The sequence below is a fragment of the Nomascus leucogenys genome, chromosome 18 (genome assembly GCF_006542625.1).
Source record: "Nomascus leucogenys isolate Asia chromosome 18, Asia_NLE_v1, whole genome shotgun sequence".
Taxonomy (NCBI): domain Eukaryota; kingdom Metazoa; phylum Chordata; class Mammalia; order Primates; family Hylobatidae; genus Nomascus; species Nomascus leucogenys.
The window spans coordinates 102838550-102853929 of record NC_044398.1 but is presented as its reverse complement, the minus strand read 5'-3'; the positions used below and the strand labels follow the sequence as shown (position 1 = coordinate 102853929).

Genomic DNA, 15380 nt, shown 5'->3' with positions numbered 1-15380 from the left:
AATCAGCTGGGCATGGTGGCGGGCACCTGTAATCTCAGCTGCTCAAGAGGCTGAGGCAGGATAATCACTTGAACCCAGGAGTTGGAGGTTGCAGCGAGCCATCGCAACACCACACTCCAGCCTGGGCAACAGAGAGAGACTCCATGTCAAAAAAATAATAATAATGTTGAAAGACACAATCTGCCAAAACTCACACAAGAAGAAATAGATGATCTGAATGGATCTGTATATTAATAACCTTCCAAAACAGAAAGTATCAGGTCCAGATGGGTTTACTGGTGAATTCCACCAAAGCATTAGGGAGGAAATCATGCCAATTCTCTACAATCGCTTTCAGAAAATAGAAGCAGAGAGAATATTTCCTAACTCCTTCTATGGGGACATTACCATACTACCAAAACCAGATGAAGGTATTACAAGAGGCCAGGCATCATGCCTCTAATCCCAGCACTTTGGGAAGCAGAGCTGGGCAGATCGCTTGAGCCAAGGATTTCAAGACCAGCCTTGACAACATGGTGAAATACAGTCTCTCCACAAAGTACGAAAAATTAGCTGGGCTTGGTGGCATGCGCCTTCAGTCCTAGCTATTTGAAAGGCTGAGGCGGGAGGATCAAATGAGCCCAGGAGATCAAACCTTCAGTGAGCCAAGATCATGCCACTGCACTCCGTCTCAGGGCGGGAAGCGGGGTGGAGGCAGGGAGGGCTGGGCGTGGTGGCTCACACCTGTAATCCCAGCACTTTGGGAGGCCAAGGTAGGCGGATCATGAGGTCAGGAGATCGAGGCCATCCTGGCTAACACGGTTAAATCACATCTCTACTAAAAACACAAAAAACTAGCCAGGTATGGTGGCACACACCTATAGTCTCAGCTACTCGGGAGGCTGAGGCTGGAGAATCGCTTGAACCCGGGAGGCGGAGGTTGCAGTGAGCCAAGATCACGCCACTGCACTCCAGCCTGGGCGAATGAATGAGACTCCATCTCAAAAAAAACACAAAAAACACAAAAACAAAAACCAAAAAACAAATGACCAATTATACCAGCACCCACAAGAATGAAATATTTAGGTAGAAATCTAACAAAATATGTATAAGATCTTCAGTATGAGGAAAATTACAAGACTCATAAAAGGTATCAAATGGCCTGGCGAAGTGGCTCACACCTGTGATCCCAGCACTTTGGGAGGCCAATGCAGATGGATCACCTGAGGTCAGAAGTTCGAGACCAGCTTGGCCAACATGGTGAAACCCCATCCCTACTAGAAATGCAAAAAAAAAAAAAAAAAAAAATTAGCCATGGGCCAAGCATGGTGGCTCACTCCTGTAATCCCAGCACTTTGGGAGGCCGAGGCAGGTGGACCACGAGGTCAGGAGATCGAGACCATCCTGGCTAACATGGTGAAACCCGTCTCTACTGACAATACAAAAAAATTAGCCGGGTGTGGTGGTGGGCGCCTGTAGTCCCAGCTACTCTAGAGGCTGAGGAAGAAGAATGGTGTGAATCCAGGAGGTGGAGCTTGCAGTGAGCTGAGATCGCGCCACTGCACTCCAGCCTGGGGGACAGAGCGAGACTCCATCTCAAAAAAAAAAAAAAAAAGAAAGAGAAAATAATAAGGAAGAGAAAATAAAATACATTTATAGTACTGTGCTGTAATGATCCATTCTGTATGTTTATACTGCTCATTTATAAGATGAATTGTCTGTCTGAAATGGTAGCAATTGCAGCTGCAGACCTCAATCTTATGTATATATCAAGCAACTCAACTTTTTCTTGTAATATCATGACTGTTCTTACCTTCTTGGGAGCATTTTCAGCATCACTAGTGGCATATGGGTCCTATGGCATTACTCAAAGTTTATGGTACTACAGAGAATACGATGGAAAACGCCTGGGAACCCTGTGAGCTCGCTTTTTACTGCAGTAGGAATGTACTGGAGAGATGAACTGCTCCTTTGGAGATGATGAGTGTCACACGGTGTTTCAAGGGGATACTCACAACCCTTGAGCTCCACACAATAGCAACAGGAAGTGGCATGAATTATTACACCAGTACGGTACCTATTACAGTTACTCTTAGGCAGCCCTGATTTAATACTTCATCTCTGCACTACGTTTGTTTACACCTCTCGACGGCAAATGGTGTCATGTATGGTCTGTAAGCGTTTGCATGTAGCCTTTTCTTTTTTAGAGACAGGGTCTTGCTATGTTGTCCAGGCTGGACTCCAAAACTCCTAGGATTAAGGGATCCTCTCATCTCAGCCTCCCCAACAGCTAAGACTAAAGCCAAGAGCCACCATAGCTGGCCATATGCTTAAGTTTTGGCAAATGTTACCTTTTCATAATAGATTTGTGTATATCTTAGAGCAGTAAATAAAAGACTAGTATCCACATATATTTTATATATTCATGACATATCTAACATTTTCTACAGACTCTGGGTGATAATGACGAGCCAATGTAGACCCACTGACTGGGCAGATCCTAGGAATGGAGGAGGCTGTCTGAGGAGGGGGTACATGGAGAATCCCTGTACTTTCCTCTCAATTTAGCTAAGAAGCTAAAACTGCTTGAAAAAACAAAGTTTATAATTTTTTTTTTTTTTTTTTTTTTTGAGATGGAGTCTTGCTCTGTCACCCAGGCTGGAGTTCAGCGGCGCGATCTCAGCTCACTGCAAGCTCCGCCTCCCGGGTTCACGCCATTCTCCTGCCTCAGCCTCCGGAGTAGCTGGGACTCCAGGCGCCTGGCGCCACGCCCGGCTAATTTTTTTGTATTTTTAGTAGAGACGGGGATTCACTGTGTTAGCCAGGATGGTCTTATCTCCTGACCTCATGATCCACCCACCTCAGCCTCCCAAAGTGCTGGGATTACAGGCATGAGCCACTGTGCTGGGCACAAAGTTTATAAATTTTTAAAAAAATGGGAGCAAGCATGGGCTACATTAATTCAAATGGTCAACTCTGCCAAATTACCAAGATTTCTCTTGCCCTAAGACATTTCTCTCACCAACCTCAGCTTCTTTTTTCTTCGCACGAACTTTTTCCACTTCCATAAGAATCTTCTGGGATTCATCCACATTACCTTCAGCCCCTAGCTGTTCGGCTTTAGCAAGGAGTTTTCCTATTTCTTCATTTAACTCATGTACTTTTTCTGCCTGTGAGGAGAAAGAATGAGGTAAGCAGACATCTAAAAACGAAAGTGAACGCAAAGGCAACAAGGGTTTCTCCTGCTCCATTTCCAGCCTGTTCTACTGAAAATAAGCGGAAGAGCTACAGAAGGCATCCTTACTGCCAGCATTGAGACTGTAACCACAAACGAATCCTGCGTTCCAATGAAACCAGTAGCACCTTTGTCACTTCCAACATGGTTCCAAGGATCATCACAGATTGGTCATTGTCTAGGCTGTCTCGCTTTATGACTTTTTCTTCTGTGTATGGGTAACAAAATGTCTAGGTTTAAATGTACAGATTTAAGCTATAAGCCAAATACCTAATTACTAGGATTTACCTTCTGAAACAAAACAGCACTTTTGGTCAAATTAGCAATTGCGTAAATCCTAAGAAATGCTTTCACAGCACTGAAAAGAAAAAAACAAGGAGAGACTTAGCCCCACTGAAGAGAAAAACAGAAGAGTGATGTAAATGGCACTCAGTCTAATTCCGTATAAATCTACCTCCTTTTTCATTCTACGATATGGATGTACCACAGTATGACCATTTCCTTACCAATTCTTTCCAGTTTTATGTGGAGATATTAAAGTTTAAAACAACATGCAGAGGCTGGGCATGCTGGCTCACACCTGTAATCCCAGCACTTCGGGGGGACAAGACGGGAGGATCGCTTAAGCCCAAGAGTTCCAGACCAGCCTGGGCAACAGACTCCATCTTTATTTAAAAAAAAAAAAAAAAAAAAAAGATGGCTGGGCGCAGTGGCTCATGCCTGTAATCCCAGCACTTTGGGAAAATGAGACGGGGGGATCACGATGTCAAGAGATCGAGACTATCTTGACTAACACGGTGAAACCCCGTCTGTACTGAAAATACAAAAAATTAGCTGGGCATGGTGGCGGGAGCTGTAGTCCCAGCTACTCGGGATGCCAAGGCAGGAGAATGGCGTAAACCCGGGAGGCAGAGCTTGCAGTGAGTCGAGATCACGCCACTGCCCTCCAGCCTGGGCGACAGAGCAAGACTCTGTCTCTTAAAAAAAAAAAAAAAAAAAACCGACAATAATTTCTTTTTTCTTTTGAGGCAGGGTATCACTCTGTTATCCAAGCTGAAGCAAAGTAGCATGATCATAGCTCATTGAAGCCTCAGTCTCCCCAGGCTCAAGTGATCCTCCCATCTCAGCCTCCTGAGGAACTGGGATACGCATGTGCACCACCAAGCCTGGCTAATATATGTATTTTTTGTAGAGATGGGGTTTCTTCATGTCGCTCAGGCTGGTCTAAAACTCCTGGGCTCAAGCAGTCTGCCCCCACCTTGGTGTCCCAAAGTGCTAGGACTACAAGCATAAGCCACCAAACTCAGCGAAGAATGCATTAAAATTAAATAATAATAATAATAAACCATGTACAGAGGACGAAAATGGACAGAATAAAAAGACAGAGGTAGCAGCTCCTGAGGGATGAGAATTCAATGACACATGAACGCTTGATCACAGCCCTCTATCCTTAACTGGAGTAAGGCAGAGAGTACTGTCCACACAATCAGTGCTGAGGGTGAGTTAATAGCTAATGACAAAGCTGGACGCGGTGGCTCATGCCTGTAATCCCAGCATTTTGGGAGGCTGAGGCGGGCAGATCACAAGGTCAGGAGATCGAGACCATCCTGGCTAACATGGTGAAACCATGTCTCTACTAAAAATACAAAAAATTAGCTGGGCGTGGTGGCGGGCGTCTGTAGCCCCAGCTACTCGGAAGGCTGAGGCAGGAGAATGTTGTGAACCCGGGAGGCAGAGCTTGCAGTGAGCTGAGATCGCGCCACTGCACTCCAGCCTGGGTGACAGAGGGAGACTCCATCTCAAAAAAAAGCTATTGACAAGCCAGTATTTTCAAGAACACACCAGACAGCAAAGCCACCCAAGCATACCTTTGCAGAAACTTCCGCACTGATTTCCTCCTGTGTTTCTGCCAGCCGCTTCTTGGCGAGCTCAGTTCTCCGATCACATTCCGCAATAAAGGACTCCAAGTGATCCATTGCCTAGCACGGGAAAAGCAGAGCGCTACAATCAATTCTGTGTAAAAGCGTAAAGTCTTAGAACCCATTTGCTTGATAGGAAATACACTCCTAGGTTCGTTTCTTTAAAGCCTGTCGATTCAAGGGGAAGATCTTAAACTACACTACCACTAACACATTCATATTGCATTAAATCAAGGGGATCTGTTAAACAGAATGATTGTTTGGAAGCATGGTCTTCTCATTTGATTTACTTATTTCCAAAATTTGTAAAAGGACCTCCAACCCTCAATAACATTACAAAGAAATTCTGAGGAAAATTAAAACACTTGGCAGCAATTCATAGAGTTCTCGGAGGGACAGAAGAGGTTGAGCCTAGACTCGTTCTGGAGCCCTCTTCTGGGGAGTTGTGAGAGATGCGTATGATGTACTCACTGGTCTTTGTGAGCCACGTAAATATTATTCCCTCATGTTCTGAGGGTAGGGTCCCCCCTTTCACCTCAAAAACAAAACAATAGAACAAATATTACTGACAGCTATGAGTACATTTCGTTATTGCCTACTGTCTAAAGTACCAGGAAAAACTGGTTGCTATTTACCCAAAGAGATAAAAGAAAAGAAGCCGTAGGCGTCTAATTGCTTACTCTGAAAAGGGTGGTGGGAAACATTAAGGGAACTGTCATATACTAAGGTTAATTCACCATAACTAGGCAAAGGCTAACGTAATTTCAGATAAAAATACAGACAGGAATGGGGGCAGTGGCTCACACTTGTAATCCCAGCACTTTGGGAGGCCAAGGTGGGCGGATCATCTGAGGTCAGGAGTTCAAGACCAGTCTGGCCAACATGGTCTCTAATAAAAATACAAAAATTAGTCGGGCATGTAGCGGGTGCCTGTAATCCCAGCTACTCAGGAGGCTGAGGCAGGAGAATCGCTTGAGCCTGGGGGGCAGAAGTTGTAGTGAACCGAGACTGGACCACTGCACTCCAGCCTAGGCAACAGCGCAAGACTCCGTATCAAAAAAAAAACAAAAACAACAACAAAAAAAGGCAGGGCCCAGTGGCTCACACCTGTAATCCCAGCACTTTGGGAGGCCGAGGCGGGATGATCCATGAGGTCAGAGGTTCGAAACCAGCTTTGCCGATATGGTGAAGCCCTATCTCTACTAAAAACAGAAAAATTAGCTGGGCGTGGTGGCATGCACCTCTAGTCCCAGCTACTCGGGAGGCTGGGGCAGAAGAATCACTTGAATCTGGGAGGCAGAGGTTGCAGTGAGTCGAGATGGCACCACTGCACTCCAGCCTGTGCAATAGCAAGGTTCCATCTCAAAAAAAAAAAAAATAGGGCATCACTTTTCCAACTGTCAGCCAGTGACCAGTAGTAAGAAACACTAACATTAAACCATGAGTCAGCTTGCTAATGTCAGCATCATGATAAACGTAAATAAGTTTGTTTTGCAATGATGACAGGTTTAGATAGCATGATCTTTTACCAAAAACTAAATTTTAGGTGGAGATGAGAAGGCAGGAAAACACTAAGGGGTGATAATCTATGTCACCGCTTCTAAAATGGACAGGAGACAGTAGGTCAGCTGTAATAAACTGCTCCACAATGGATTACACGGACACTGGATAAGATGATGATCTTCTCTAGAAATCTTCAATATTTTTTTTCAAAAACATGCATACTTGGGAGTAGGTCAAGATAGGAAGAAGCTCCAAGTCTCCTGGTGCCCAGTCTCCCAAGAAGCTGGAGGAAGCAGAGGCAGCATCACTGATGAAGGCTGACTCCCAGATATCACTCCATAATTTTGGAATTCAAAAACTGCCTCTTGGCCAGGTGCAATAGCTCACGCCTGTAATCTCAGCACTTTGGGAGGCCAAGGCGGGTGGATCACATGAGGTCAGGAGTTCAAGACCAGCTTGACCAACATGGAGAAACCCCATCTCTACTAAAAATATAAAATTAACCGCGAGTGGTGGCGCATGCCTGTAATCTCAGCTACTTGGGAGGCTGAGGCAGGAGAATCGCTTGAACCTGGGAGGCGGAGGTTGCAGGGAGCCAAGATCACACCACTGCACTCCAGCCTGGGCGACAGAGCGAGACTGGCTCAAACAGTAAAAAACAACTATAAATGGTAAACTTCACAACAGAGAACAAGCCAACCAAGAGCTGCCAAGTTCTTTGAAAGGTGGCTTTCTGTTCTACTGCCCTCTCCATTCAAAGTGTTTCTCAACTTTAGCCTGTTTCTTAAAAGAGCAGATTTAAATGATAAAAAAAGACATTCGATTCCAAAAACTAAGTCCTAATCACAACCTACCACCTACTAGAAAGTCACCCAACCTCTCTATCTCTGAGCGGCGTTATGAAACATAAGCCCTAAAAGCACCTGAGCACAGACAGCACCAGCACAAAGGCCTGTGCCCTAACAGTATGGCAAAACTGGGCAATATCAGCACATCATCTCCACTGAGGAGGCTGTCCCTCCACACATGGACTGCCTGGTGCTGTTCCCAGCTCTCCCGGCCCAGCGGCAATGACACAGGCCGGTGGTCACTGAGCCTAAGAAAAGCCCATGCTGTCAGTCAGAACTGTCACAGCAGACAGGTGCCCTTGTGCTGCGCTGGGCACGTGCGCTAAACACCTCAAAAGAGCTGCAGAGGGGCTGGGCGCAGTGGCTCACGCCTGTAATCCTAGCACTTTGGGAGGCTGAGGCAGTTGGATCACCTGAGGTCAGGAGTTTCAGACCAGCCTGACCAACATGGAGAAACCCCATCTCTACTAAAAATACAAAATTAGCCGGGCGTGGTGGTGCACGTCTGTAATCCCAGCCACTCAGGAGGCCGAGGCAGGACAATCACTTGAACCCGGGAGGCGGAGGTTGCCGTGAGCTGAGATCATGCCATTGCACTCCAACCTGGGCAACAAGAGCGAAATTCCGTCTCAAAAAAAACAGCCGCAGAGGAGCTCGTCGGGTCTCCACTGCATGGATATGAAAGTAAAGTACAGATCGGCCGGGCGTGGTGGCTCACGCTTGTAATCCCAGCACTTTGGGAGGCCGAGGCGGGCGGATCACGAGGTCAGGAGATCGAGACCACGGTGAAACCCCGTCCCTACTAAAAATACAAAAAATTAGCCAGGCGTGGTGGCGGGCGCCTGTAGTCCCAGCTACTCGGAGAGGCTGAGGCAGGAGAATGGCGTGAACCCAGGAGGCAGAGCTTGCAGTGGGCCAAGATCGTGCCACTGCACTCCAGCCTGGGCGACAGAGCGAGACTCCGTCTCAAGACAAAAAAAAAAAAAAAAAAAAAAAAGAAAGTAAAGTACAGCTACCAAGCCACTAAGTAAGCAATGGAGTCAGGATCCAAGGACCCTTGTGGTCTGGCTCCAAAGACCTGCACTTTATCCTCACAAATCTGGGGCAGCCATCGTCAGCCCGGTTTATAGATGAAAAAAAGAAGGTGAAATAGCTTGCCCAGGGTCACACGGGGACTCTAACTCAAGACACCTGACTTAGAAAAATGTAACTCTTATACTGGACATCTGCAAGACAGGAAAACTACATAAAATCAGAACTGGTCTCATGTGGTATATTAAAAACAGCTTTGAAATGAGCCCATATATGTTGTTTGGAAAACTTTTCAAAACATCACATGGCCAAACATGGCAGTAAAGGTTAATTACACTTTTGCTGAATTACAAAGACACATTCATTACATTTTCAGCATGTGAACACTAAAGAAATACACATTTTTTTTTTTTTTCCCAAGAGGATCTTGCTCTGTCACCCAGGCTAGAATACAGTGGTACAATCACGGCTCACTTTAGCCTTGACCTCTCAGGTTCAAACCATCCTTTCACCTCAGCCTCCAAAGCAGGTAGGACTATGGGAACACATCACTATACCCAGCTAAAATTTCTGATTTTGTAGAGACTTTGCCCAGGCTGGTCTCGAACTCCTGGGCTCAAGCAATCTTCCGGCCTCCGCCTCCCACTAAAGTACTGGGATTACAGTGTGAGCGCACACCTGGCCGTCTGTGACTTTTTCAGAGCTTAATTTAATATGATTAACATTGCTGTTTAACAGTTTACAAGTTGAGAAACTTAGTTTATTTATAGACTGCCCTTTAACAAATATAGCACACATCCTTTCCTAGGCAACTCCTGGATAAAACAAATCAAGGCCTGGGTCTGTTGTGTCAGGCTGAGGCTGACTCAGGCTGGAAGGAGCCAATGATGAGGACAGGAAGGGCATCTTCTCCCAGGTAAAATAACTGAGTACTGGGAGGATCCCGGGTAGAAATGTGCCAGGAGTTCCATCCATCAAGCTTAAGGTGATGGTCCAGGCAGAAAATAAAGGCCCACAGTTGTCTTTTCTTTTTGGAAGGGGACGGGGAGACACAGCGTCATCTTGTCACCCAGGCTGGAGTACAGAGGCAACATCTGAGCTCACTGCAACCTCCGCCTCCCAGGCTCAAGCAATTCCCCTGCCTCAGCCTCCCGAGTAGCTAGGATTGCAGGCGCACACCACCACACTTGGCTAATTTTATTTTTGTATTTTTATTAGAGACAGGTTATCACCATGTTGGTCAGACTGGTCTCGAACTCCTGACCTCAGGCAATCCGTCCGTCTCGGCCTCCCGAAGTGCTGAGATTATAGGCGTGAGCCACTGTACCCGGCCAGAAAACTTTTTTCTTTTTTTTTTTAAGACCGAGTCTCGCACTGTTTCCTGGACTGGAGTGCAGTGGCGCAATCTCGGCTCACTGCAACCTCTGCCTCCCAGGTTGAACCGATTTTCTTGCCTCACTCTCCAAAGTAGCTGGGATTACAGGTGCCCACCATCACGCCTGGCTAATGTTTTCTATTTTTAGTAGAGATGGGGTTTCACTATCTTGGCCAGGAAGGTCTCCATCTCCTGACCTTGTAATCTCTCCACCTCAGCCTCCCAAAGTGCTGAGATTACAGGCGTGAGCCACTGTGCCTGGCTTGAGTTGAAATCTTTATATCTTTATATTTTGTGTCTTTGTTTTGTGTTCTCATAAGCAATTTTTTTTTTTGAAATGGAGTCTTTTTTTTTTTTTTTTTTTTGAGATGGAGTCTCGCTCTGTCACCCAGGCTGGAGTGCAGTGGTGCGATCTCAGCTCACTGCAAGCTCCGCCTCCCGGGTTCACGCCATTCTCCTGCCTCAGCCTCTCCGAGAAGCTGGAACTACAGGCGCCCGCCACCACGCCCGGCTAATTTTTTTGTATTTTTAGTAGAGATGGGGTTTCACCGTGGTCTCGATCTCCTGACCTCGTGATCCGCCCACCTCGGCCTCCCAAAGTGCTGGGATTACAAGCGTGAGCCACCGCGCCCAGCCTTGAAATGGAGTCTTGCTCTGTCGCCCAGGCTAGAGCGCAATGGCACGATCTCGGCTCACTGCAACCTCTGCCTCCTGGGTTCAAGCTATTCTCCCACCTCAGCTTCCTGAGTAGCTGGGATTACAGGTGCATGCCACCACACCCAGCTAATTTTTATATTTTTAGTAGAGACAGTGTTTCACCGTGTTGGTCAGGCTGGTATCCTGACCTCGTGATCCGCCCACCTCAGCCTCCCACAGTGCTGGGATTACAGGTGTGAGCCACCACACCCAGCTAATTTTTAGTAGGTTTACTGTCAGCTGGATCGACCCCACCCACCTCCCACAGTGCTGGGATTACAGGTGTGAGCCACCACACCCAGCTAATTTTTATATTTTTAGTAGAGACAGTGTTTCACCTTGTTGGTCGGGCTGGTATCCTGACCTCGTGATCCGCCCACCTCGGCCTCCCACAGTGCTGGGATTACAGGTGTGAGCCGCCGTGCCCTGCCTATCATAAGCAATTTGAAGTCATTAGATAGCTTTCACAAACATTAGTTAGAAGGGCAGAGTCTATCACATAGGTTCATTGTAATTTACTCATTCATTTCCCTTCTTGGGCATTTTTCTTGGATCCAAATTTCAATCTCATAAACAATTTTGTCATAAGTATCATTTATTCATTCATTTATTGATCTGAGACAGACTCTTGTTCTGTTCTCCAGGCTAGAGCACAGTGGGGCAACCACAGCTCACTTCAGCCTTGATCTTCTGGGCTCAACTGATCCTCCAGCCTTAGCCCCTCGATTAGCTGGGACTACAGTTGCAGGCCACCTTGTATGGCTAATTTTTTTGGTATTTTCTGTACAGACAGGGTTTGTCATGTTGCCCAGGCTAGTCTCCAACTGGGCTCACACGACCCACCCGCCCCAGTTTCCCAAAGAGCTGGGATTACAGGCATGGACCACTGCACCCGGCCCACAAACATCTTTACTATAACCATGTTTGCATGTATTTCCAATTACTTTCTTAGGATAGAGATTTCTAGAAATAAGTCACAAGGCAGAGATACTTTTAGGCCAGGCATGGTGGCTTGTGACTGTAATCCCAGAACTTAGAAGACGGGAAGTAGGAGAACAGCTGGAGGCCAGGAGTTGGAGGCTACCGTGAGCTATGATCACGTCACTGCAATCCAGCCTGGGCAGAACAAGATCCTATCTCAATAGTTGTATTACATCTTTTTTTCTTCTTAAAATAAGTTACAATAAACATCTTTTCTCTGCATTCATTTTCACATATCCTTAAGATACATTTCCAACAGTGGAATTCTGGAACAAAATGTTTAAAACACCAACAGTAGGCCAGGCGCAATGGCTCACGCCTGTAATCCCAGCACATTGGGAGGGCGAGGTGGGCGGATCACGAGGTCAGGAGCTTGAGACCATCCTCGCTAACACAGTGAAACCTTGTCTACTGAAAATACAAAAAATTGGGATGGGTGCGGTGGCTCACACCTGTAATCCCAGAACTTTGGGAGGCTGAGGCAAATGGATCACAAGCTCAAGAGTTCGAGACCAGCCTGACCAGCATTGTAAAACCCCCTCTCTACTAAAAATACAAAAAACTAGCCGGGCATGGTGGCGCGTGCCTGTAATCCCAGCTACTCGGGAGGCTGAGGTAGGAGAGTTGCTTGAACCCGGCAGGCGGAGGTTGCAGCGAGCCGAGATCATCGTGCCATTGCACTCCAGCCTGGGCGACAAAAGCAAAACTCCGTCTCAAAAAAAAAAAAATTATAAGAAAATTGGCCGGGTGTGGTGACATGCGCATGTAGTCCCAGCTACTCAGGAGGCTGAGGCGGGAAAATCGCTTGAACCGGGAAGGCAGAGGTTGCAGTGAGCCAAGATCATGCCACCGTACTCCAGCCTGGACGAGAGTGAGACACTGTCTCAAAAAAACAAAACAAAACAAAACAAAAACACCAACAGTGCCTTGACAGATCACTCTCCCACAACACTGCTGCTCTACCACACCCAGCTAATTTTCTGTTTTTTTTCTAGAAACATGTTCTTCAGGCAAAAACTCCTGGGCTCAAGGGATCCTTCACTTTTGGCCTCCGAAAGTGACAGGGTGACAAGCAGCAGCCACCTTGCCTGCCCAGCCCGGTTTACTCTTTTTTTTTTTTTTTTGAGACGAGTCTCGCTCTGTCGCCCAGGCTATAGTGCAGTGGCGCGATCTTGGCTCACTGCAACCTCTGCCTCCTAGGTTCAAGTGATTCTCCTGCCTCGGCCTCCCGAGCAGCTGGGATTACAGGCGCCCGCCACCACACCCGGCTAATTTTCAATTTTTAGTAGAGATGGGGGTTTCTCCATGTTGGTCAGGCTGGTCTCAAACTCCTGACCTCAGGTGATCTGCCAGCCTCAGCCTCCCAAAGTGCTTGGGTAACAGGCATGAGCCACCGCGCTTGGCCCTGGTTTACTCTTAATTCTTTGAGGGAGGAGGACCTTTTTCTTTTCCACATATTTATAAACACTGGTAATCAAATAGTTTTTTTTTTTTTTTTTTTTGAGACAGAGTCTTGCTCTGTTGTCCAGGCTGGAGTGCAGTGGCGCAACGTCGGCTCACTGCAACCTCCGCCTCCTGGGCTCAAGTGATTCTCCTGCCTCAGCCTCCCAAGTAGCTGGGACTACAGGTGCTGGCCACAATGACCGGCTGATTTTTGTATTTTCAGTAGACACGGTGTTGTACTGTATCGGCCAGGTTGGTCTTGAACTCCTGGCCTTGTGATCTGCCCACCTCAGCCTCCCAAAGTGCTAAGATTAAAGGCGTGAGCCACCTTGCCTGACCTAAACATTTTAATATGAGCCCCCTGTAAGGTCAAAAATGACTTTTAGGGAGTGGGAGATGCAGGTAATTCTCAGGGAGTAACTCTTGTATATTGTACATTTTCACATAGGACAAAAAGGTCTCTTATCTGTTCTAGCCCTCTAACCCACTCTCTCAAGGCACATGCCACCACGCCTGGCTAACTCTGGCATTTTTTTGTAGAGACGGGGTTTCCCCATGTTGCCCAGGCTGGTCTCGAACTCCTACGCTCAAGCAATCCACCTGCCTCAGCCTCCCAAAGTGTTGGGATTACAGGCGTGAGCCACCACACGCATGGCCAAGGCTACTATTTTATTTATTTTTTTTTATTTTTATTTTTTAGTAGAGACAGGGTTTCAATATATTGGCCGGGATGGTCTCGAACTCCTGACATCGTGATCCGCCCACCTCGGCCTCCCAAACTGCTAGGATTACAAGCTTGAGCCACCGCGCCCGGCCAAGGCTACTATTTTAAATACAATTTTTTTTTTTTTGAGACAGAGTTTCGCTCTGTCACCCAAGCAGAATAAAGTGCAATGGTGTGATCCCAGCACACTGCAACCTTCACCACTTGGGTTCAAGCCATTCTCTTGCCTCAGCCTCCCGAGTAGTTGGGATTACAGGAGCGCACCACCATGCCCAGCTAATTTTTGTATTTTTAGAAGAGGCAGGGTTTCACCATGTTGGCCAGGCTAGTCTTGAACTCCCGACCTCAGGTGATCCACTCACCTCAGCCTCTCAAATTGCTGGAATTACAGCTGTGAGCCACCACACACGGTCCAAGAATTTATTCTTTACTGGGAATTGCATTCCTGTATCAAATGAAACATCTCAGGTACCCCCAAAATACATACACCTATTATGTAGCCACGACAAATTTTTAAAATAGGCTGGGCACAGTGGCTCACGTCTGTAATCTCAACACTTTGGGAGGCTAAGGCGGGTGGATCACCTGCGGTCAGGAGTTTGAGACCAGCCTGGCCAACATGGCAAAACCCTGTCTCTACTAAAAATACAAAAATTAGCCAGGTGTAGCGATGTGCACCTGTAATCCCAGCTACTCAGGAGGCTGAGGCAGGATAACCACTTGAAACCAGGAGGCGGAGGTTGCAGTGGGCCAAGATCACACCACTGCACTACAGCCTGGGCCACAAGAGTGAGACTCAGTCTCAAAAAAAAAATTCTTTTTTTAATAAATAAATAGAATTTACTCGAGGCTAGGTGCAGTGGCTCACGCCTATAATCACAACACTTTGGGAGGCCAAGGCAGGTGGATCACCTGAGGTCAGGAGTTTGAGACCAGCCTGACCAACATGGTGAAACTCCATCTCTACTAAGAATACAAAAATTAGCTGGGCATGGTGGCAGGTGCCTGTAATCACACCTACTCAGGAGGCTGAGGTAGGAGAATCGCTTGAACCCAGGAGGTGGAGGTTACAGTGAGCTAAGAGCATGCCACCGCACTCCAACCGAGGCAACAAGAGTGAGACTCTGTCTCCAAAAAAAAAAAGGAAGAATTTATGTAAAATGTATTGACATCTTGTAATGCAAGGGGAGGGACCCTTTCCCTTGGGTTTTATATTTTTCACTGGCTCCCTCATCCCATGCTCAGTTCTTTCCCAGTCTTCACTCAAGAACCAGAATGGCATCAAACCCCTCTACTAACCTCTGGTCATACTAGCGATGGATGATTAGGGATTAAAAAATAGTTAAAACTGAGTGAGTTTAAATCATGTATTCTTACCAGGCACAGTGTAATCACACCTGTAAACCCAGCACTTTGGGAGGGTGAGGTGGGCGGATCACCTAAGGTCAAGAGTTCAAGATGAGCCTGGCCAACATGGCGAAACCACGTCTCTACTAAAAATACAAAAATTAGCTGGGTGTGGTGGCAGGCACTTGTAATCTCAGCTATTTGGGAGGCTGAGGCAGGAGAATCGCTTAAACCCAGCAGGCAGAGGCTGCAGTGAGCCGAGATCACACCACCGCACTCCAGCCTGGGTGACAGAGTG

General features: G+C 46.9%; 1 protein-coding gene across 7 annotated transcripts in view; it reads right to left on the bottom strand.

Moving 5' to 3' along the window:
• The window catches only part of LUC7L (LUC7 like), a 42932-nt gene that overhangs the window by 14611 nt on the left and 12941 nt on the right, over positions 1–15380 (bottom strand). For all 7 annotated transcript variants that reach the window (XM_030798785.1, XM_030798780.1, XM_030798781.1 and 4 more), the window contains 2 exons: positions 5083–5193; positions 3006–3149 (listed from right to left, as the gene is read on the bottom strand). In XM_030798785.1, the coding sequence (XP_030654645.1) occupies positions 3006–3149; positions 5083–5193 (255 nt within the window). The remainder of the gene's footprint in view (positions 1–3005; positions 3150–5082; positions 5194–15380) is intronic.